The 25068-nt window shown below is 41.6% G+C and overlaps 1 protein-coding gene across 2 annotated transcripts in view; it reads left to right on the forward strand.

The window, feature by feature from the left end:
• SHISA7 (shisa family member 7) overlaps positions 1–23318 on the forward strand; it is a 299202-nt gene extending 275884 nt beyond the window's left edge. For both annotated transcript variants that reach the window (XM_082274062.1, XM_082274063.1), the window contains exons 4-6: positions 6129–6188; positions 15021–15176; positions 20522–23318. In XM_082274062.1, the coding sequence (XP_082130188.1) occupies positions 6129–6188; positions 15021–15176; positions 20522–21108 (803 nt within the window). In that variant the 3' untranslated portion in view covers positions 21109–23318. The remainder of the gene's footprint in view (positions 1–6128; positions 6189–15020; positions 15177–20521) is intronic.
• Positions 23319–25068: the final 1750 nt, after the last annotated feature.

Consider the following 25068-nt stretch of genomic DNA (forward strand, 5'->3'; position numbering starts at 1 on the left):
GCCACCAGATGCAGCATGCCACTTGCCACCAGATGCAGTGTGTCACTTTCCAACGTCGCCTGCCACCAGATGCAGCGTGTCACTTGCCAACGGCGCTTGCCACCAGATGCAGCATGTCACGTGCCACCGTCACCTGCCACCAGAAGGAGCTTGTCACTTGCCACCATCGCCTGCCACCAGATGCAGCTTCTTTCTTGCCACCCATAGCCTGGCTCTCTCTCCCTTCCCCGCAGCTGGGAGGAGGAGAGGGAGAGGGGAAAGAAGAGCCCGCAGCTGCTCTCTCCACAAAGAGACACAGCCGCTTTCTCTGCTGCTGACAAAAGGAGGGCGGACGAATGGGCAGGAATCAGAGAGCCTTCTTCTGACAGCGGCGGCTTGAGCGGGGAATGGGGGCAGCACAGTTTCTCCTCCTCGGACCTGCTCGCTGAGCCTATCTTTTGCTGGTGGGGAGAGCAAGCAGAAGGGTGATCCGTGGCACCTGAGCTTGGGCGCCCCCTCCCTCTGCCTCAGCTTGCAACGCCTGGGCCTTTTGCACCCTGTGCACCTGCTCAGTATCGACCCTAAGGCTTTTGGCACAGAAACTCTCACAAACATGAAAGTGCACTTCAGGCTCACCTGTTACTGCCCCATGTGCTTCTGCCTGTTTGGTAGAAAACTATTTGGTAGCACCTATGTGGTGCACACATCATCCATAGACCCCATTTCAACTTGATGAGAAAGAGTTAGGCCTGTTTTCTTCTGCATGTATAGGAGCAGTGTGAACAGCAAGCTTTAAACCACGTTTTGACAAAGCTTTTAAGGCTCCATTGACACTTGTGCGACTTGTCATGCAGCTTTGGACATCAAAGTTCCCCATGTTCTCCAATGATAACAATTAATGTGCGACTTAAAGTTGTAGCAACTTCAAAGTAGTTTATGCACTACTTTGGTCTGACTTTTATGCATCTTGAGGGCCATAGACTTCAATGTTAACCCACAAAAGTTGCATGAAAGTCATACCTGAATGTTCTACAATGCAAAAGATGTGCAACAGTTGTCCATTATCGCTGGTCAAAGCCAAAGTTCTATCCAAGTTGCACCCATCCAAAGCTGCGTCAAAGTTGCACAAAAGTTCCACTCCAAAGTCTACAGGACTTTATAGTCCTAGAAGTGTGAATGGAGCCTAAAGTACCATTCAACTCCAGTTTGCAAATGTTGAACACAGATCCTAATGGAAGTGTTCATTGCCACTTTAGGCTCGGTCTCCACTACCGCGGCTACGAAGTCGTGCTACTTCTAGCGCGACTTCGTAGCTAAAGTTGTTTGCAGCTGAGGCTCGGTTTCCACTAGTGCGACTTGCTGTGCGACTTGACACATGTCAAGTCGCACAGCAAGTCAAAAGCCATTGTTTTCAATTCGGCCCGTTTCCACTGCCGCGACTTGAGTTGTGGCGACTTCAAAAGTAGTTTGTGCACTACTTTTGAGCCGGCTTCAGTGCGACTTCCCTCTATAATGAGGGACAAGTCTCACTGAAAGCCGCAAACAACTTTAGCTACGAAGTCGCGCTAGAAGTAGCATGACTTCGTAGCCGCACTAGTGGAAACCAAGCATTAGTGAGACTTGTCCCTCATTATAGAGGGAAGTCGCACTGAAGCCGGCTCAAAAGTAGTGCACGAACTACTTTTGAAGTCGCCGCAACTCAAGTCGTGGCAGTGGAAACGGGCCGAATTGAAATCAATGGCTTTTGACTTGCTGTGCGACTTGACATGTGTCAAGTCGCACAGCAAGTCGCACTAGTGGAAACCGAGCCTATTAGGCAAGCTGCAGTAATTTACAGTGGACACAGCCTGTGAAAAGCTGCGTTCTGGGAGGACATCATATGACGTTCTCCCAGAACAGTGCTCTCACCTGGCCATCATTTTACTATAGGCTGAGGGGAAAGGTGTTACAGTGGAACTAAAATTTATGTGAGCACCACAAGCTGACAATGCCATTTAAAGTAGACCTCCGCCTAAAAGGGGAAGCTCCGCTTGTTTGCTCCACTTGTTCGGCCTCTCTTCTCCTTCCACCGCCGCCGTGCCATTGAAAAAGCGCAGCACATTTGGCGCATGCACAGTAAGGAACTGGCTGTGAAGCACGTAGGCTTCACTGCTGGTTTCCCTTACAAGGAATTGCAGCGGCAGCACCCGAGAGCCAATTGAAAAATCAGCTGGGGTCCGGAAACCGCGAGACCCCTGAACATGTAAATGTCCTAATAATAAAAGTCAGCAGCTAATGTATTTGTAGCTGCTGACTTTTAATTTTTGGGAGGGGGGTGAATCATTTTTCATATTTAAAGCATGGGTGTCCAACCTTTTGGCTTCTCTGGGCCACATTGAGTGTAGAGAAATTTTCTCGGGCCGCATATAGAATATATACTATAGTTAAGGTACATAAGTAATAAAACGCCGCCGCGCCCTTCCCGCGCTGCTGCGCCCCCCCCCCCCCCAGCACTAATTTAACACAACTAGTGGATGATCCCCTCCAAGGCAGCCTCTGCCTGCAGTTAGTTTGAAGCCGCTGTTGCCATGCCCCCAACTCGACTTCCTTCCTCCCCAGCAAAACAAAAAATTGTCAGGGGGCAGTGGGCCGCATTGCCTGTGGTTCCGGGCCGCAGGTTGGACATGCCTGATTTAAAGTAAACTCACCCATCCAGGTGTTAACACTTTTGGCCCCTTGCACCTGCAAGGTCCAAAAACTGTGTTAAGAGTAATGTTGAGTATAGGTGAGTAAAGGTACCTAAGCAAATAAACAAGTATAGACACACAAAAATTCTTCTTCATTGCCAGTATTGGAATATTTTTATTTATACCCACGTAAACATGCTTAAGGATGAGTAAACAAGCGTATGCGAGTAACATACGTAACATACTGCACTCTAAATGAAAAATGTTCTATTATTGTATTACTGCTCTCTACTCAATGCTGTAATACTGATCTTTACTCAGCTGTATGCAATGTTCCATAGACAACAATGCATGTTATAAAGAAATGGTGTATTAGGGATACAGAGATAAGAATAATAGAAAAATGAGACTGAAGACCAGTATGAGCTTTACTTTAGAATATAGGCCTCTTAGAGAGGGTTCTGAAACCTTTAAAGATTTTAGGAACTTGAAGCAGTATTAGGCCCGGTTCACACTGGTCCGTCTTGTGAGAGCACAAATTGCATGATTTGTCAAATTCAATGTTTGCATATGAGAGCAATCTTATCTGATTCGAATCGACACAAGTCGCTCCGACTGTAGGAAAGGTTACTGTGACTTTCATGTCGCAGCAGTGTGAACCTGGGCTTAAACAGAAAACCAAAAATGTAATTGCAGTTGTGCATAAGTAACCAATCAGCTTCTATCATAGGCTTGGACCATTATGCTTTGAAAATGAAACATAGAAGCTGATTGGTTGCCATGCAAAGCTGTTCCAGTTTCTGTCTCCAGTTTCGATAAATTGAAAATGCATACCATTAGATGCACCAGCACAAAATACAAGCAATAAACAGGACATGGATTGTTAATTATTTGTATTATTCATTTTAACTAACAGTAGAGTATTAAGAAGGAATGCAAAACTGCTTATGTAGCATTTGATAGATACATAGCAATTTATTAAGGATATACAGTATGTACATGACTCTGCAAGTATGGAAATAATGTTGTCCAAGTAAGATGAAAATCCTTTAAAAAAAAAAAACAAAAAAAAAAAAAATGGATATCAATTGTCCTCTAATTGATGGAAATACAAATTGTACAAATTGTAATACTGTATACAGTAAATGTGTATTTTCTTAGGCCTTAGTAGCCACAGCACATGATGGATGTTAGATGTGCTTACCCTGACACCCTGTGGCCACAAAGAGGAATGACTGCTTAAAGATTTTTTTTTTTTAGTAAACCTTTTAAAGCACCTCATAATCCCATCAAAAATTGTTTAATTTTATAAAACTATTATCATTCTTGCATAAATTGCAGCCTTTCCTGGGAGAAAAATAGTTTCTTTAGCTAGTGATATTATTCTTTAGCTAGCAGATATTATATATTCCTATCCTAATTTCGCCTCCTGTGAAACCCTTTTCACATCAACGCATCTGTTAGCATGATATAGCATGATGGACGGAGATCACACATTATTATTGCTATTTTTATTATTATTATTATTATATAGGATTTAAATATGGTGTTCTGTGAAAGGCAGTGCAGACCTGGAAGATTGCTGTAGTAGTGGTGACTACTACAGTGATTTGCAACTTCCACAGGGAACACTCAAGTATGAGATATGCATACTTATGCGGCACAGACCCAGGACTGGTCTGGTTGTTTGGTCCCAGGTTCCAATAACTGATAGGTTCACAGCAGCCAGGCACACAGTAGATCACAGTCACCCGATGGCCATGGTGGGCATCCCTGAGGTCATGGGTGGGCATCCCTGGTGGTTCTAGTGGCAACCCCCCCCCCCAAGGATCTGCACTGGTAATCAATGCTCTGATTACCAGTGCAGACCCCCCTTGTCAGGAGAGCCGCAGATCGGCTCTCCTCTACTCGTGCCTGTCAGGCACAAACTGAGGAAAGCCAATCAACAGCACTTCCTATTTACTATGTGACCAGCTGTGATTGGACACAGCTGGTCACATGGTAAAGAGCCTATGTCAGTAGGCTCTTTACCGAGATCAGGAATGCGGTGTGCCAGAACTTAACCCCATTGAGAATCTTTGGGATGTGCTGGAGAAGGCTTTGTGCAGTGGTCCGACTCTCCCATCATTTGGTGAAAAATGAATGCAACACTGGACGTAAATAAATCTTGTGACATTGCACAAGTGTATCGAAACCATACCACAGCGAATGCGTGCCGTAATCAATGCCAAAAAAATATTAGAATGTGTGACCTTTGTTTTTGATGGCGACTTTTTTTTATTTGGCCGGGCGGTGCATATGACTAACAGTTTTTTAACATGTTAAAACTTTGGAGGGGCTGCGTCCCTGCAGCCCTTGTGGTCTGCCCCCCACTGTTCCACATTTTGAGAACCACAGATCCAATGGCATTACTGACCAATCCCTACTATTACCTATGGTGAGAAGGTTTCTTTCAACAGAGGATGATCTATGGGATTATATGAAGGAGTGTCAGTAAGGCCCCTTTCACACTTGTGCGACTTGTCCTGCGATTTGGGACTGCAAAGTCGCATGACAAGTCTTACTCCATGGTTTCCAATGAGTACCGTTTATAACTGTACGACTTCAAGTCGCAAGGACTTCAAAGTAGTCCCTGAACTACTTTGGGCAGATTTTACTGCGTTTTGAGGTCCAAAGACATAGGCATTGTTTCAAGTCAAGTTAAGTCAAAATCGAGGCCTGTGCGTTTTCATCCGATTCGATCCGATCCGATCCGATGGAAAATAGGGTTTCTATCCGTCTATATTTCACGGACCACATCGGATGGCAGCGGGTGTCAGCGGACATGTCACTGCTGACATCCGCTGCTCAATAGAGATACATGGAGCATCCGATCAGGTCCAGCTGAAAAAACTGACAGGCAGACCTTATCGGAAAGCCCTAACTGAACAAGCTGAATTTAGAAGCTAATTGGCTGCCATGCACAGCTGAAGTAGATTCTGAGTGCCCCAGGTTTGGTAAATATCCTACTATGTGACATTGCTTTCTGCACAGCACCATCTATTGTGGTCACTACGGGCACCCACTGGATACGCTTTTTAATAGCTGTAAGGACTGCCACACATGCATAAACCTGTTAACGCTACAGGATACCTTCCCCTCTCCCCTTCTCTAAAAAACAGAGGGTGTTCTGTGGTTCGCAGAGAGAGCTGGGAGCAATGTAACTGATAAATGTGCAGAAAAGGCTAAAATCACAGGAAGCTACTAGCTCACTAAATTTCTAGAAGGATCAATGATTATTTTTTACATGTAACTAAGTGATATAAATAAATCCTTTCAACAGGTTAAAATGCAGAAAATAAGAGATGTTTATAGTTCAGGTTTACTTAAACTGGTAACTAAAGATGAACTAACATCGTTTTGGAGTAAAAAAAAAAAAAAAGGACAGTGAAAGGATATTTAACAATATTTCATGTATTAAATGTTTTCCTTTTTGTTTTTCAGACAATATGCATCATAACTTCATCCTCACCGTTAATAGCCCAAAGCATTCAGCAACATTAGGTAAGTCTTACAAAAGTCAGAAAAAAACGATTGAAACAAAATGTACTACTTTAGCATACTTCACTTACCCACCATCAACTTCTCAAATATATATATATATATATATATATATATATATATATATATATATATTTAAAATATACACAGTAAAACCTTGGATTGCGAGTAACTGCAAGTGTTTTACAAGACAAGCAAAATGTTTCATAGATTTTAACTTAATGAACGAGCAAGGTCTTGCAATACAAGTAGTGTCACATAACAACTAAGTATAAAAGAGAAGAGAAATGCCATGATAGTCAATGACAGCTGTCTTAATTAGCACTATTGAAGTCGCTCCGACTTTAGAAAAGTTTCCCGTACCACTACAGGGCGACTTTTATCCGATTTGTGCCCACAGACTTTAAGGGTTTGAGAAAAAAATACGCTTATGCTCAAAAAAGCTCAAAGAAGCTCGAAGTTGCCTTGAAGTCACATTGCTATAATCTTTTTATATGGACTATAGATTAAAGGACTTATGAATAAATGTTTGTGGAATAAATTATCTGAGTTTCCATTATTTCTTTTGGGGAAATTTGCTTTGATATACGAGTTCTTTGGAACGTTTCCAGAACTAATTATGTTCGCAATCCAAGCTTTCACTGTATGTATATATATATATATATATATATATATATATATATATATATATACAGTATCTCACAAAAATTAGTACACCCCTCACATTTTTTGTAAATATTTTATTATATCTTTTCATGTGATAACACTGAAGAAATAACACTTTGCTACAATGTAAAGTAGTGAGTGTACAGCTTGTATAACAGTGTAAATTTGCGGTCCCCTCAAAATAACTCAACACACAGCCATTAATGTCTAAACCGCTGGCAACAAAAGTGAGTACACCCCTAAGTGGAAATGTCCAAATTGGGCCCAAAGTGTCAATATTTTGTGTGGCCACCATTATTTTCCAGCACTGCCCTAACCCTCTTGGGCATGGAGTTCACCAGAGCTTCACTGGTTACCACTGAAGTCCTCTTCCACTCCTCCATGATAACATCACAGAGCTGGTGGATGTTAGAGACCTTGCGCTCCTCCACCTTCCGTTTGAGGATGCCCCACAAATGCTCAATAGGGTTTAGGTCTGGAGCCATGCTAGGCCAGTCCAACACCTTTACCCTCAGCTTCTATAGCAAGGCAGTGGACATCTTGGAGGTGTGTTTGGGGTCATTATCATGTTGGAATACTGCCCCGCAGCCCAATCTCCAAAGGGAGGGGATCATGCTCTGCTTCAGTATGTCACAGTACATGTTGGCATTCATGGTTCCCTCAGTGAACTGTAGTTCCCCAGTGCCGGCAGAACTCATGCAGTCCCAGACTATGACACTCCCACCACAATGCTTGACTGTAGGCAAGATATACTTGTCTTTGTACTCGTCACCTGGTTGCCGCCACACATGCTTGACACGATCTAAACCAAATAAGTTATCTTGGTCTCATCAGACCACAGGACATGGTTCCAGCTATCCATGTCCTTAGTCTGCTTGTCTTCAGCAAGCTGTTTGCGGGCTTTCTTGTGCATCATCTTCAGAAGAGGCTTCCCTCTGGGACGACAGCCATACAGACCAATTTGATGCAGTGTGCGGCACATGGTGTGAGCACTGACAGGCTGACCCCCACCTCTTCAACCTCTACAGCAATGCTGGCAGCACTCATACGTCTATTACCCAAAGCCAACCTCTGGATATGACACTGAGCACATGCACTTAATTTCTTTGGTCGACCATGGCCAGGCCTGTTCTTAGAGGAACCTGTCCTGTTAAACCGCTGTATGGTCTTTGCCACCATGCTGCAGCTCAGTTTCAGGGTCTTGGCAATCTTCTTATAGTCTAGGCCATCTTTATGTAGAGCAACAATTCTTTTTTTCAGATCCTCAGATAGTTCTTTGCCATGAGGTGCCATGTTGAACATCCATTGACCAGTTTGAGAGAGTGACAGTGATAACACCAAATATAACACACCTGCTCCCCATTCACACCTGAGACCTTGTACCACTAATGAGTCACGTGACACCGGGGAGGGAAAATGGCTAATTGGGGCCCAATTTGGACATTTTAACTTAGGGGTGTACTCACTTTTGTTGCCAACTGTTTAGACATTAATAGCTGTGTGTTGAGTTATTTTGAGGGGACAGCAAATTTATACTGTTATACAAGCTGTACACTCACTACTTTACATTGTAGCAAAGTGTCATTTCTTCAGTCTTGTCACATGAAAAGATATAATAAAATATTTACAGAAATGCGAGGGATGTACTCACTTTTGTGAGATTTTATATATATATATATATATATATATATATATATATATATATATATATAAATATATATATATATGCAGTATATATTAAATTATTGTTAAAATGATTTTGCATCTAGACCTAGAGATTTGCTTTCCCAAGAATTCCATTAAATTTAAAGATAAAGATACCAACAACTAAAAGATAGAAGTTTTTATGTTATTTCCTACAATGAAAGAAAGTTGAATTCTGTCATATGAGAATTTTCGTATGAAGGAAACCTCTTCACTTTCGATATGAAACTAGCATACAACAAAAAACAGACGAAAATGAGTCCGATAATCTGATCTTGTGTATGAGGCTTTAGACAGGTAAATTAAAAAGATCTGTCATGGGGTAAGGTCATACAGCTGCAAGGGGTAACTGTGTTTACAAAATGTAGCCCAATTTGGAATAATACCACGTATCTGGAACTGGTGAAACTTACTTATGCACCTAAGTGGGGTGCTTATGGTATTACACACATGAAGCATTTCATTAGAGCTGGTAAATTGCAATCCTTTCTTTGATTGCAGACTTTGTACGGTCTACCACAAGCCATGTATTTTTACTTTTTATAGCTGCCCCACGCAGTGCAGGCACAAAATCTGCCCTCTGACTTTTCTCTTTCCCCAACACCTATTTTTGGGCTGTTGCGGCACAGTGAAATACAGAAGTGCCTTGTTTCTAATTGTTATGCATCCCTACTGAATATCTATTTGAAGGCCTACCCCATGTAAGACCATGGATCTGTTGGAGCTGGATGAGGGAGACTTGTCTGATGAACAGTGGGAAGCAGTGCAAGCCAATTCTTTTAATGATTCTCAGCAATTGTACCATTTATCGCGAGTTCATTATACCCCGGTGAAATTGTTTAAAATGGGGCTTTTGTCAGAACCAGTTTGTCCAAAATGTAGCAGAGGTCATGAGGATCTCATCCAAATGCTGTGGAAATGTCCCAAGTTACACAAATACTGGACATCTGTTCTTGCAATGGTCAAGAGAGTATTCCAAACAGACATCCCTTCTGACCCCAGGCATTGTCTGCTGGGAGTTTTTGATGATATTATACTAGATGCCTTTACTGTTTCCAGAGCCTTGTTTCAGGCACGTAAAATTATTCTCCTCCGCTGGAAAAGCACTTCCGCTCCATCCCTTAAGGAATGGCTAGACTATATAGGTACTACTTTAAGATATACAAAGGTTAAGGTTATTTACCAGAACTGTGGATGACCTGCTAAATTTGAGAGGGTTTGGGGAGGTTGGCTTGATGCACCAGGCTTGGCCCCAGTAGACCTGATTATAGATAGGATATTGGGGAAGAAATCTGTTAGTTACTCAATGCTGGTTATTACTATCTGACTTTGAAGTGTGCAATATTAATGCTCTATTGGCACTGTCATTTCTGTTTTCAGCCACTAGGTGGGGCTGTATGTTTTCTTTCATGAGCTCTATGCAGTTGGAAGCTGTACTTGCCTATTTTTTTTCTAATATTTTGTACATTGCAACCCTGCATTCTTTTGTGAGTGTTTATGGAATAAGTATGTTGAATATTTTCAAATAAAACTTTCTTCTGATTAGAAGAAGAAAAAAAAAAAGATCTGTAATGGAAAAAAAAACCTGACATCTTGAGTTGCACACACCTGCACCACCCTGCAAAACCGTCCCATCGCAGCCAATTTGTGATCAATTCTGACACCAGATAGTGTTGGAGCATGTCACTACTTGTCACTCCCACATCTTTGTATCAAACCACCACTACCATGAACAGCACAGATGGGAAGTGTTGAAGCTTTAGTTGTCAGAACATTCCAACATTCCAATTTGGAGAATGCTGCAGGCATGTACAGGTACCTGGACTTTTTACCTGTAGCAGCTTTTTTTTTCATGGCAGAGTCTCTTTATGTTTGGCATTTCACCGATTCAGGCCAGCAAGAAACTTACACTCCTGCACAACAATTAATAAGTCTGACATTTTTTGACACGTTCGAGGCAGACCTACAAGACAAAATTTGTGCACAATAATGTTTAAAACATGACCACATGCTGATAAAACTATTTACTCAATTATGATCTCTTTTTCCTAGGTTCATTGTAAGGTAAATTAAGCCATGCTTTATTAGCTGTAAATTAAGCCACCCTTTCTATGCTTTTGTTCTCTTTATTATTTATTTGGGCTATTTGTGGAATTGGGATTCTTTTCTTTAAAGTGGAGTTCCAGCCACCTTTTTGCCCATCAACCACCTCCTACCCTACACTCTCATTAAAGCTTCCTTATTTTATTATTCTGTAAAAATGGCCTACTGTATGCGCATTTTTTCCTGCAGTCTTCGGGCCAGTCCAATCCTTCCACTTATTTTTCAGGGGCAAAGGGTGGTTTTTCCTCTTGGACTGAGAAGAGCTCATGTAATGTCTCAGGCCTCTGCTCAGTATAGAAGTACTGTAAGCTCAGGCTACATGATGAACACCACCCAACAGGGACGTGCAGTCAGTGGAGGCAGATGTAACAGAGCCTCACCTGCTATGAACATGAAAAAAAAAAAAAACAACAAGCTTCAAGGGTCGTAGCTCGGTGACCTGGGGTCACAGAGACCCCAAATTTGGGGGTTAGGTAGTGGTTGCTCTACCCAACCACTGGTCACAATTTGGGCTTTCACCTAGCAGGGATGTGCAGTCAGTGGAGGCAGATGTGGCAGAGCCTCACCTGCTATGAACATGAAAAAAACAAAACAACAAGCTTCGAGGGTCGTAGCTCGGCGACCTGGGGTCACAGAGACCCCAAATTTGGAGGTTAGGTAGTGGTTGCTCTACCCAACCACTGGTCACAATTTGGGCTTTCACCTAGCAGGGATGTGCAGTCAGTGGAGGCAGATGAGGCAGAGCCTTACCTGCAATAACCATGAAAAAAAAACAACAAGCTTCAAGGGTTGTAACTCAGCAACCTGGGGTCACAGAGACCCCAAATTTGGGGGTTAGGTAACAGTCGCTCTACCCAACCACTGGTCACAATTTGCGCCAGCACCCAGCAGGGACGTGCAGTCAGTGGAGGCAGATGAGGCAGAGCCTCACCTGCCATAACCATGAAAAAAAAAAAAAAAAAAAAACAAGCTTCAATGGTTGTAGCTTGGCAACCTGGGGTCACAGAGACCCCAAATTTGGGGGCTAGGTAGCGGTCACCCTACCCAACCACTAGTCACAATTTGGGCCAGCAGCCAGCAGGGGCGTGCAGTCAGTGGAGGTAGATGTGGCAGAGCCTCACCTGCCTTAACCATGAAAAAAAAAAAAACAACAAGCTTCAAGGGTCATAGCTCGGCAACCTGGGGTCACAGAGACCCCAAATTTGGGGGATATGTAGCGGTCATCCTACCGCACCACTGGTCACAATTTGGGCCCCACCTATGGTTTCAGAGATACAGGGTTCCTTGTGCAGCCTGTCAGAAGCTACATACAGCGCAGACAGTTTAAATACAAGCTGGTACTCACAGTGCCTCTGATTTCTTGTAAGAGGCACTGAGATCAATGGACAGCTTGGAACACCATTGGTCCAACCTGTCCAATAAAAATGCTGCAGTGGAGGCTCTCCTTTCTCTGCAGTGTCATAGAAGGGGGCATATGTCTAAAAGACAAATGCTCCCTTCCAGTCCAGTCCTCTTAACTAGGGATGATCGAACGGTTCAGGTCGACCATCGGTTCGGCCCGAACATTGGGTGTTCGAGGTTCGGCTGAATTTAGAACTTTTTGCCCAAAAAGTTTGGAATTCGGCAACCAGAACCGCCTAAAATGCAATGCTTCAGGAAATGGGCTTTAAAAGCCCGTGATTGGACCAGAACTATTAGCAAAAGCCAATTGAGGGGGCAGGAGAATGCTAGGAATGTGATTGGAGTGACTAGGGGGTCCCTAGACCAATCATTAGTGAATACGCCCCCCAGTATATAAGATCGCCCCCGCCATATTCCTAGCATTGTTATACTGGACATGGAAGAGAGTGGAAGCAGTTCTGTTAATTTTACTTTAAAAGTGTCATTTAGCTATTTTTAGTGTGAGGAAAGGGATATCTAGTGTAGTTAGAGTGCTCCTTTACACTTAAGTTAGCTTCAAAAATTTAGTTTCTGTAGGGAAAGTGTTAAGTGTAAGGGGACCGTAGTGTAGTGTAGGGTTAACTGGCAGTGACTGCTATGGCAGGGTGAAAAAACCCTTCCATAGCAGGGTGACCGCTATAGAGAAATGATCATTTCTCTGAATTGCTTCGGCACACCCATATGGCTTCTCACCAGCCAAGCATTTTTTATGTTGCAGGGGCTGCCACTGCCAGTGCTTTTTTGAGGACATGTTTGATGTCAGACATGACATCAGAACATGTGTATAGGGGGTATATATAGACATATATGTCTGAATATATACCCCTAGACATATATAGGTGTGATAGTAGCAGAAATAAATGCTTGCGCTAATGAAATCATTTACAGTAATATATTTCTGCTACTATCACACCTATATATGTCTAGGGGTATATATTCAGACATATATGTGTATATATACCCCCTATACACATGTTCAGATGTTTTGCCTGCCTCAAAAGAACCCAAAAAAATGCCCAAAAAACACTAGCGTCAAAAAAAAAATGCCCAGGTGTGTTTTTTCTGGCATTTTTTGGGGGGTTTTGGAGGCAGGCAAAACATCTGAACTTGTGTATAGTGGTGTATATACACACATCAATATATTTATATACACAGCTAGACATATATAGGTGTGATAGTAGCAGAAATATATGCTTGCGCTAATGAAATCATTTACAGTAATATATTTCTGCTACTATCAAACCTATATATGTCTAGGTGTGTATATAAATATATGTATGTGTGTATATATACCACTATACACAAGTTCAGATGTTTTGCATGCCTCAAAAGAACCCAAAAAAATGCCAAAAAAACACTAGCGTCAAAAAAAAAAATGCCCAGGTGTGTTTTTGCTGGCATTTTTTGGGGGGTTTTGGAGGCAGGCAAAACATCTGAACTTGTGCACAGTACCACTATACACAAGTTCAGATGTTTTTCCTGACTGCAAAGAACCCAAAAAATGCCTTCTATTAAACCGGCAAGGTGTTACAGCAGCGGAGCCAACCTCCTGTGCTGAAAGTTTTCTAATACAAACAATCTTTTTTTTCATGGTTCTGGACATGCTACAGAGCTGAAACTTCACATGTACACTTTTTAGACCCCCCAGATACTAAATCCAAATCAAAAAATCTCTCTTTTTTTTTTTTTTTTCAATAATTGGCTTTTTTATCAAAAATGACAATTTTTAAGAACTTTTTTTGTGTGATTTTGTGTCTGGGGGGGTCTAAAAGGTGTACCTGTGAAGTTTCAGCTCTGTAGCATGTTCAGAACCAGAAAAAAGGATCATATAGGTGTTAAACATGGGTTTATAGGTATAAGGTTTACCCATAATCTCATGTTTTTCTCACACAGTTAGGAGAGAGAATCTGCTGCTGCTGAAAAGGTACTTTAATCAAGAAAAATAATATATTATTATGCTATATGTTATAACCTTATAATTTAATATTTATCTATTTACTGTGAAATTTCTGGTTTAAAGTTATATTTCAAATGTTAGTAATTTGCCCGCTTTCTGCTTGAGTACAGTTTTTGAAAATATAGTAAATTACCTTAAAAACAATATATAATAATTATTTGTACATTACTTACTTATGGTAAATAACCACTTGCCACCCAGGCCAATTCTGACATTTCTCTCTTCTACATGTAAAAACATATTTTTTTTTGCTTCTCCTGCAATTCACATTTTAGTAAATAACCCTGAACCCTTTATTGTTTACTTGCTTAACTGAATATTGATGTTATATTTCTGGCTTAAAAAAAGAGACATGTTTTTTTTTTTTCTACAATCTTTATTGTCATCTTTGCTAGTAATATTGTTTCCAGTATCAGCAAAAAGGGGTGACTAAAAAACATCTTAAAGGGACAGCGTTTGTAAATATTGTAAGTATAACTAGTAGAACTGCAATCACCTACATAATGAGAATTGAACACGTAACTTGTGAATATGTAACCTGTGTGTCTGGCTCTGATACTAGCCAGTGCCTCACCAGCCACTGACCTCACCGCACAGCTCTGCCACCCAGGGTTGGGTCTATGATAGCCTGGGCTCCTAGAAAGTGGGTTGAATGATGCTGGATATCATTCAACCCAGAAGCAACCATTGGCGTTGGACTGAGTAAAATTGAGGGTCATCTCTGGAGCATGGAGAAGGTAGTAGAGCTAAGTCGAGGTAAATTTGATGGACTCATTTAGCCTTTATTATTACGGACTATTATTTAAAATTAGTCAATACCACATGTTATATAATATGTAAGCACTTTATTTTTGTTGGTTTACATTGCATTTTACTAACTATATTCTATATATTATATTATATGATAAATATATATTGCAGATAAAAATGTAATTAAAAATCATTTTTTTTACTTCCCTATCTAGATTACAGAATGAACAACATTCAGCTTCCACCTTCTTCCAAAAAATACAATACATTGTCATTCTCTCGTTCTTTCCATAACTTGTCTCATTTGCCACCCTCCTATGAGTCCGCTATTAAGTCAGACATCAGCAGATATTCATCACTAAAAAGACTGGGTAAGTTTTAAAGAAGTTATACTGTATGTTTGAGTTTTAGCTTTGTTTGTCTAATTTGATAACTCCAGTCACAGCTGCAAATTGTATTATTGGGTGTTGTATATCACTCCCTGCATTGTTCCTGACCTTTCCAATTCCAGAAAAAGGAACAGCCATGGTACATTGTTTCTTACTCTAATGAGAAAGAAACAGCCACTAGTACATTGTTTCTTGTTGCTACATTCACACCGGCGATTTAGGCCTGTGCTTTTTGTGGCGGCAGAAATCATTATAATGATAGGCCGCTGGAGGCCACGGCTATTCATGGCTCTCTACACATTTACACAGCCAGCGATTACCTGCAGTGATTGCTGCTGGATGCACTTTGTGACAGTAGCAAAAAGCTGTGGCCACTGGCGATCTGTAATTATAGTGAATGGGATTGCTGGCCAATCTCTAAATCTTGTTGCTACAATCACACAGGCCTAAATCGCTGGTGTGAATTCAGCCTTCCCAGGACTGAATTCCTGGGAAAGAAATAGTCATTTAAACAATTTTCCTTACCTTAATAATGCTTGGGAAAGAAACAGCCACCTAAACATTGTTTCTTACCCTAATAATATCACATCTATTGGATTTAAAGGAATGGAACACAATTTGCACTAGCCCTTTATCACCTTTCATATGACTACTTTGATGGTGTCATACTGAATTTTAAAAGAACAGTGCACCTTTTGTGTTTATTTCTTACCTTAATAATGCCTGAGAAAAAACAGCCACTGGTACATTGTTTTTTACCTTAATAATATATGAGAAAGAAACAGCCTCTGGTGCATTGTTTCTTACCTTAGAAATTCCAGAAGAAAGGAAGAGCCACTAGAACATTGTTCCTTACCTCAGCTATTCCTAGGAAAGGAAGATCCACTGTTACTTTGTTCCTTACCTTAGCAATTCCTAGGAAAGCAAGAGCCACTGTTACATTGTTCCTTACCTTAGCAATTCCTAGGGAAGCAAGAGCCACTGGTACATTGTTCCTTACCTTAGCAATTCCTAAGAAAGTGAGAGCCACTGGTACATTGTTCCTTACCTCGCAATTCCTAAGAAAGTGAGAGCCACTGGTACATTGTTCCTTACCTTAGCAATTCCTGAGAAAGGAAGAGTCACGGGTACATTGTTCCTTACCTTAGCAATTCCTGAGAAAGGAAGAGCCACTGGTACATTGTTCCTTGCCTTAGCAATTCCTGAGAAAGGAAGAGCCACTCGTACAATGTTCGTTACCTTAGCAATTCCTGAGAAAGGAAGAGTCACTGGTACATTGTTCCTTACCTTAGCTATTCCTGGGAAAGAAAAAGGCACTGGTACATTGTTCCTTGCCTTAGCAATTTCTAAGAAAGAAAGGGTCACTGGTACATTGTTCCTTACCTTAGCAATTCCTGAGAAAAGAAGAGCCACTGGTACATTGTTCCTTACCTTAGCAATTCCTAAGAAAGTGAGAGCCACTGGTACATTGTTTCTTACCTTAGCAATTCCTAAGAAAGTGAGAGCCACTGGTACATTGTTCCTTACCTTAGCAATTCCTAAGAAAGTGAGAGCCACTGGTACATTGTTCCTTACCTTAGCAATTCCTGAGAAAGGAAGAGTCACGGGTACATTGTTCCTTACCTTAGCAATTCCTGAGAAAGGAAGAGCCACTGGTACATTGTTCCTTACCTTAGCAATTCATGAGAAAGGAGAGCCAATGGTACATTGTTCCTTACCTTAGCAAGAAAGGAAGAGCCACTGGTACATTGTTCCTTACCTTAGCAGTTCCTGAGAAAGGAAGAGCCACTGTTACATTGTTCCTTACCTTAACAATTTCTAAGAAAGGAAGAGCCACTGGTACATTGTTCCTTACCTTTGCAATTTCTAAGAAAGGAAGAGCCACTGGTACATTGTTCCTTACCTTAGCAATTTCTAAGAAAGGAAGAGCCAATGGTACATTGCTCACCTGTACACAGGTTGTGGTCTAAGTGGCAGTGGGCAAAAAAAAGTTATAGAGCTTTTACTGCTTGCCAATTTCCCATTAAAAACACCAAAGTAGCTAACATCTTTGTGTAAGGTTTGTTAAGTAGTTTATGGAGATGCTAGGGAAGTATCAGCTTAAGAAAGCCCACATTTACCTGTCTAGTTGCTTTTATTGTATACTTATTAATTCTCAAAGATCACAACAAAGGCCCTAGAGTCAGCTTTCATATTCTAGCAGCTTAGAACCACCTGCTGCTTGTTTATATTAGAAGGTTATATTTAAGGCTGTAATTACTTTAGTGTGTATAGTCAGGGTACATGTTCACTTTAAAGCTCTGACAGAGGTAATTCTAAGACTGGCCACAGACTGAGCGATTTTGGTTGCAGTAAAGAAAATCGCTCAATTCCCCCATCAAAACTGACTGTGTTGATGGGGGAATCCCTCCCACAAAGCCATTGTATTCTCCCGGTGAGGAGGCGGAGGAAGCTGTCTCCGCCGGAAGAACACAGTGAATCTTGCTAGCAGATATAACATCCGATAGCAATAATTGCATGTAAAATATGGTAGGCTGTTTGTACCCAAGTTGATCGATCGATCAGCTTAAGTACATTCATCCTGCCCATACATGGTTTGGATCTCGAGATTCTAACCGTCTATGGCCAACATAACCTGTAATTGATAGTTCTCTCTGTGTTGTTTTCTAAATAAGCTGCTGTAAAGCCTAGTACACACGGGCCTGAATGTCGGGCAGCATCGGCCAGTTCAATAGAAACTGTGTACGGCAGCTGGTCCGACAGAAGCCAGAGGTTCGGCCGGCTTCTGTCAAAAGGGTCATGACCGAAAAAGGTCTGCCGACCAGCTCCGTTCGGCGCTCACAGCCAATGGCTATCAGAGCTGTCAAACCACTGGGTTGAAAAAAAAGAACTAGTAGTGTGTACAAGTATGTCCCCATTGGTGTTTGGTCAATGTCATTATACTTCTGGTCCCTGCATTCTGCTCTGTGTTGTTTCAAATCAAGCAGTCATCCTCATATGGTGAGGCATGCACCTTTTACAGCAGCTTCAATTAAAAGAATTTCTTGCCGTTCTCCTTTATTATACAAAATCTGACCCAACACCATTTTCAGCACCAAGTAAATTATTCCTTGATGTGAGAAAAAAATCTGTACTATCGAGGTCAACTAAAAATACTGTAAGAAATTCAGAAAATGGAGAGCATCTTATCTGCTTATGAATATTTTTTTCCAGTTTACATATAGCACAGCGCCAATATATTAATTAAAACTTTTCAGAGTACAGTCCCTGCACTATTTTGAAATCGCAGCCCAAATGGGAACTGAGGGTCCCAGTGCGGGTGCGATTTCCAGTGCATGCGGCGGGCCATTAGGATCAGTGGCGGCCGGTGTATTGAGGGCGCAGGGGCGCCACCCCCCCATGCATGCGTCTGGCCCCCTAATCTGCATGCAGGTGCGCCGGACGCATGGAGCTTAATGTTTTTTTTTTTAAGCACCTGATTAGAGCCAGAGGCTCTAATAGGGTGATGCAAAGGGTGGGGCCGGGGCGCAGAGCAGTGCGCCCCAAGCCCACCCATTGTGTGACAATAGCAAATGAAAATTCGCTATTGTCACACCGATCCTCCTCCTGGGCAATCAGGAAGCGCGACCGATACGCGCTTCCTGATTGGCCGCAAGGCAAACCCCATGCCATTGGCCAAGGAGGAGGCGGGAGTGGGAGGACTGGAGGAGACGCGCCGACGGGACCGAGGAGAAGCCGCCCGCCGCTGCTCCAGGTAAGTAAGGGGGCACGCACGCTGATCTCTGCATTGGGGGAATGTATGCTGGTCACTGCATTGAAGGGGGCACGCACGCTGATCTCTGCATTGGGGGAATGTATGCTGGTCACTGCATTGAAGGGGGCACGCACGCTGATCTCTGCATTGGGGGAATGTATGCTGGTCACTGCATTGAAGGGGGCACGCACGCTGATCTCTGTATTGGGGGAATGTATGCTGGTCACTGCATTGAAGGGGGCACGCACGCTGATCTCTGCATTGGGGGAATGTATGCTGGTCACTGCATTGAAGGGGGCACGCACGCTGATCTCTGCATTGGGGGAATGTATGCTGGTCACTGCATTGAAGGGGGCACGCACGCTGATCTCTGCATTGGGGGAATGTATGCTGGTCACTGCATTGAAGGGGGCACGCACGCTGATCTCTGCATTGGGGGAATGTATGCTGGTCACTGCATTGAAGGGAGCATGCACGCTGATCTCTGCATTGGGGGAATGTATGCTGGTCACTGCATTGAAGGGGGCACGCACACTGATCTCTGCATTGGGGGAATGTATGCTGGTCACTGCATTGAAGGGGGCACGCACGCTAATCTCTGCATTGGGGGAATGTATGCTGGTCACTGCACTGAATGGGGCATGCACGCTGATCTCTGCATTGGGGTAAGGTATGCTGGTCACTGCATTGAAGGGGGCACGCACGCTGATCTCTGCATTGAAGGGGGCATGTACGCTGGTCACTGCATTGAAGGGGGCATGTACGCTGGTCACTGCATTGAAGGGGGCATGTACGCTGGTCTCTGCATTGAAGGGGGCATGTACGCTGGTCACTGCATTGAAAGGGGGCACGCTGGTCACTGTGCATTTAAAGGGGGCACACTGGTCTCTGTGCATTGAAAGGGGGCACGCTGGTCTCTTTGCATTAAAAGGGGGCACGCTGGTCTCTCTTCATTGAAAGGGGGCACGCTGGTCACTCTGCATTGAAAGGGGGCACGCTGGTCTCTCTGCATTGAAAGGGGGCACACTATACCTTAATTACTGAAGGCCCCTTTCACACTTTTGCGACCTCAAAGTGACGCAATTTTTTACAGCGTTTTTTGCCGCAAAGCAATGCCTATTACATTTTTCGCCCCCCCCCCCCCAAAAAAATTTTGAGCACCAGCCGCCACTGATTAGGATTAATTGCACCCTCCCACGGGTTAGCAAAACTTTTAGAAATTAAGCTTTTTTGTTTCATATGATTTATGTTGAATGTTATATAAAAATACTTGGGACCAGAGTGTATATCCATCCTGAGTCTCAGGAAAGCTAGGGTGGATCTGCTGAGTTTGTGATTTTGCCATTTGGAGGATACAGATGAGCTAATTTTCTTTTTTTTTTTTGCATGGACTAGCAATCAAATATTGTTTTTTATATGTATGGTTTGTTTGATGACCACAATGACAGTTTACCACATAGGAGTGTTGCGCTACACTTTTTTTGTATAATCAAATACTGTAGATAGTTAATATTAGGGGCATTAAATGACTATGACATAACTCATTTTTATGTGTTTCTTTTGTTTCATTAAGCTGAGAAGGACATGGATGACTTTTATCTAAAGAGAAAACACCTAGCAGAATTAACACGTGGTACACTTCCACCACTGCATGTCATGAAGATGAACTATGACCGTGATGGCTACCTGGAAAAATCTCAAACACCAAGACGAGTCATGTCCCAGGAGCACATCCTTTCGGACAATCACTACCCAGTTCACTATGATTACACTATACCCAGAGACCGCCTCATTTCTCAAGAACGTCTTCTTTCTCGTGAGGTCTTGCACTCACAGGAGCATCTGCTGTCTCCTGAAAGAATACATCATCGTGGGCCAACGCCATTCCAGGAAATGCGTCTTGGACATCAGAAGGCCGTGTCTCACACCAATGTCTGTGCTAGCACCCCTATGCTAGACCGCCACCACATGATCAAAATGAATTCCCACCCTACTTCTAATTCCCCCCAGACCACGTGGGATATGGCCAACCACACAGCCAATCGACGGCAAGCTTTTGCTGCTAAGCGCCAGAATACTATTGAGCAACTTCAGTTCATTCCTGGCCATCTTCCGAGCCAGCATCTGCGTACTGGGAGTAAGAATGAGGTCACTGTTTAAGCTGCGTATTTTTACGGTTTATTTTTTTCCTTAATCAGAAAAAAAGAGGCAGTTGGTTTTCATTCTGTGGCTTCCTTACTATTTTTGCATTGCTAGTTTGAACTTATCAGCTCATACAGAAGTAAAACCAAGAAAAGATCACTCCAGTTTTCTGGAGTAAAAGAAAAGGGAGTATTTCTACATGTTTTTTTTTTCACCTTAGTTTTACTGTTTTAACGTATGCAGCTGCCTCCACTGCCAAGTTGATGAAACAGTCAATGGCACCAAATGATGTCAAAGATGATGGCATTCACAAACAAGCAGAAAGCTGTGACTCTGGCACCAGCCTACTCTCTGATAGATGAAGATCATACAGCACCTTACGTGGTTGGCATGTAGAGATTGGTTAACCCAAGGTGAAACAGTGTGTTTTCAATATAGAAAAAGGGATTTGACTTCCGGTTGTGTTTTATCCAGTGAAGAATACATCCCAGAGAACAACTAGCAATCAGAATTAAATCAGGGTAAGGTCAATATATGACGCCAACTGATAAAAAAAAAAAAAGAAGTTGCACACATTTTTTTTTTACAAGGATAATTATGTATAGGATGAAAACAGTGATGTCACTGCGAGGACTAGACTTTAAAGTCTCGATTTTCCTATTCTTATAACTTCAGCCCTTTTACTAGCAAGGGTACTTGGTCAAGTGCAATCCAATCTAGTAGCCAATACAGGTGGTTCGGTACAGCACAAACTATGCCAGGTATTCACCACAATATTAATGTAATTAGGTTTCTTCGCAATCTAAGTGGCTACAATTAGCTGCATTCAAGTTTTCTTGCTTTTTTTCATGAATACAAATAAGGACTTGTCTAGAAAGGAATAGTTTGATCGTCTTGAACAGTTTTATCCTCTAATGTTTGCAGTGCTTACTGTCTGGATCATCGTCTCCAATTCAAAAACCAATTTTTGCATCAAAAGAAAGCCATCTGGTTCCTGACGTTACGCTATCAATGCGTCATATGATTTGGTTGTATTATTTAAAAAGAAAAAAAGGATCGTGCCATAAATAAATCTTTATTTTATTATTATTATATTTTTTATCTCAATGACATCACAGTATTTGAGACTACTATTTGGACTTTTATCTTCATACCATCACCGATGGTACAATGACCTGTATTTTTCCCCCCTCCTTTTCCCTTTCCTACTCTATACACTTCCATGGAGAGCTCTCAAACAGGAATGGCCTTAACTGTTTCAATAATATCTCCCCTCAGGCAGTCTTTTTTTTGGTTAAGATCTATTTAAGTTTTTTTTTTTTTTTCTCTGCCAGTAACAAACTTACTGATCTGCCATTTGTGAAAATTACCTTTTCTTTCTCTCTGCCACATTACAAACTAGATGTCAATAAGCTAGAATATCTAATTTCTTGAAAACGTTATTAACACGTTTGTGTGATTAGTTGGCTTAATTAATTGTACTGAAAATGTTGCTTTCTTGACATTTGATTGACTGTCCATCCTGCATTCAGAAGTCATGTTATGCTGCTAAGGTTACATTGCTAAGATACTGAATTCACCTACAATAATTAAAAAAATACCCTACTGTTATCTAATGGTGGATTGGCAGAGATAAAAGACTGATTCACAACCAGTGGAGGGAAGTTTCCAATGTGTAGCATGAATATATGAACAAATATGAACAAATATGTGCATTATTCTTTAAACCTTCCATCAAGCTTATTGACCTCTACTACTCTAGATGTAATCTTTCCTGGATTAGGACATGAATATACAACAGGCTGAAGATCTTTTTTTAACACTGTGGCAATGTCATTTGCACTATTTAGTGCTTTCAGCTAATGTGATTCAATTGTGGCTGTTTTTTTGATTTATTTATACATATGAGAAATGCTTGAACTGAGGATCTGTGAATGCCTCCTTGTACACATCAAATCAAAAGTGCTGTCTTACACCTATATCAAACTCAAATAACATACTGATCTTGTAGTGTTAGTCTTCACAACAATCCACTAGAATAAAGAAGAGCTTCAGTTGGAAAAATAAAACCCCTCTTTCAAGTAATTATAATGGCCCTAGATTGCATTTTCTTCTGCCAGTCCTTGTCCCCATGAAAAATATCTGCTTCAATCCAATGGCCACTGGACCCAATAGTTCTGTTTGAAATACTATATGGTATCAAATATACTGTATAAACAAAGGGGTACATTTATCAATTCTATCATATTGCTAATAAGGAGCAGTGTAGGCAGTTTATGAGACAGATTTAATGCAACAGATCAACTACATTTATGTAACAAAATAAAATCTGCCACTGACTGCTTTCTAATTGTGCATTCAAAGTGAAAATTTGTCTTATGTTCAGTGGTAAATCAGTGGCAGACCTTGCAAATCTGTCTCAGTTTGATGCTAAGAATTATAAGCTTAGGGGTCACAAATACACAGGAATTGCTAATTTGCTTGATAAACGTCCCCCAATAGGCTTTGCCATAAAGCGTCATAGGGTAAATTGTATGCAGAAGTCGCTTAGCATTTATTTGACACAGTACAGTTCTATTAACCACAGTTACCTTGGATATGATTTTGTGACACTTGGTGGCTTTGGTGAACCTCACACCGAAAATACTCAGCACAACCACACATTGGGGAAAATTTGCTAAATCTGGTGCACAAAGAATCTAATGTAGCTGGGCAGAGTAACCAATCAACTGCAGCCTGCTCAGTTAGGCTTTGACAAAAAAAATAAAAGCTGATTGGTTATTATGCACAGCTGCTCCAGATTATGTGTGCATCAGGTTTAGTAAATCTGCCCCATAGCTCTGTATGCAGCTACTTTATGAGTTAAAATCTCTTTCTGAACCTGCAGCCATTACACTCTAGGCTCTCAACTACATTCTTGAAGCTATTTGACCTGAACATTACCATTACTAAAACAACCCCCACCACTGAGAGGGCATGAATGCTAAAGCTGTATATAGGAGACGCTGTTGATAGAATTTTAAGCCATTAATTTCTGCTTTGTCTTTTCTCTTTCTTTTCACTAGCCACTACAGATTCTTCCATGGCCACATTTAGTTGAAATTTCAGCTAGACAAAAATTTAACCAAACTTAAAAATTGAACTTCAGTTGATATGTATGTAGATGATGAAGCCTATTTATAAGGAACTGTGTACAATATAAATTAACCTAACTTTTCAAACTATTTATAAAAAGATGAAGCTATCTGATTTAGCAGCATTCAGTGCTTTTTATTCCTATATCATTTTTGCTGTGAAATCAGTTCTCAAATGCAATGCCTCCTGTTTATAGGTAGGTTAGAGGAACATTTTACTTTTTCTATCAGGTGTATTGTTTTGAGCAACCTGGACCTAGCATAATCAACGGAAGTGTACTAGGGCAATTACTGGTACCACTCTTGTAATTTAGCAGAAGCGGTGCCATGTGTTTATTTTTATTTATACCTAACTGTTACAAATAATAAGAATGCCAAGCCTGATTATCGCCCAAAGGGCACCAGCCCGGAACATCAGCCATCCATACAATTTCAAAAAGGCTGCCCTGTGGCCCCTTCTATACTAATAGCAGATCTTAACGTCAGCCAGAATTCTGTAGAATTGGAATTCCATCGCTGATACCTGCAGGCTCACGATTTCTATCCCCTGGCACTAACAGTCCTGTGCTAGGATCAACTCTTTAACACACACCATTTAGGGCTCATTTACCATTGCAGTCAGGGTGGTAAAATAGGCGTCAGGAAAGTACAACGGATGAGCACATACTATTTAAGTGAATGGGGCTGCACCACAACTGCGAGCCAAAAGCTAGGCTTGTGGCACAGTATTTTCATTGAAAAACCCTATTTAGCTGTCAAAAATTAAATTGGCACTCAGTAGGTGGCAATATTTTCATAGAGTAACACAAGTGAAAACTAAGCCTTACTTGTTTTCCTGCTCTTA

The sequence above is a fragment of the Pelophylax lessonae genome, assembly GCF_965119305.1.
Source record: "Pelophylax lessonae genome assembly, chromosome: 12".
In the NCBI taxonomy this organism is placed as follows: domain Eukaryota; kingdom Metazoa; phylum Chordata; class Amphibia; order Anura; family Ranidae; genus Pelophylax; species Pelophylax lessonae.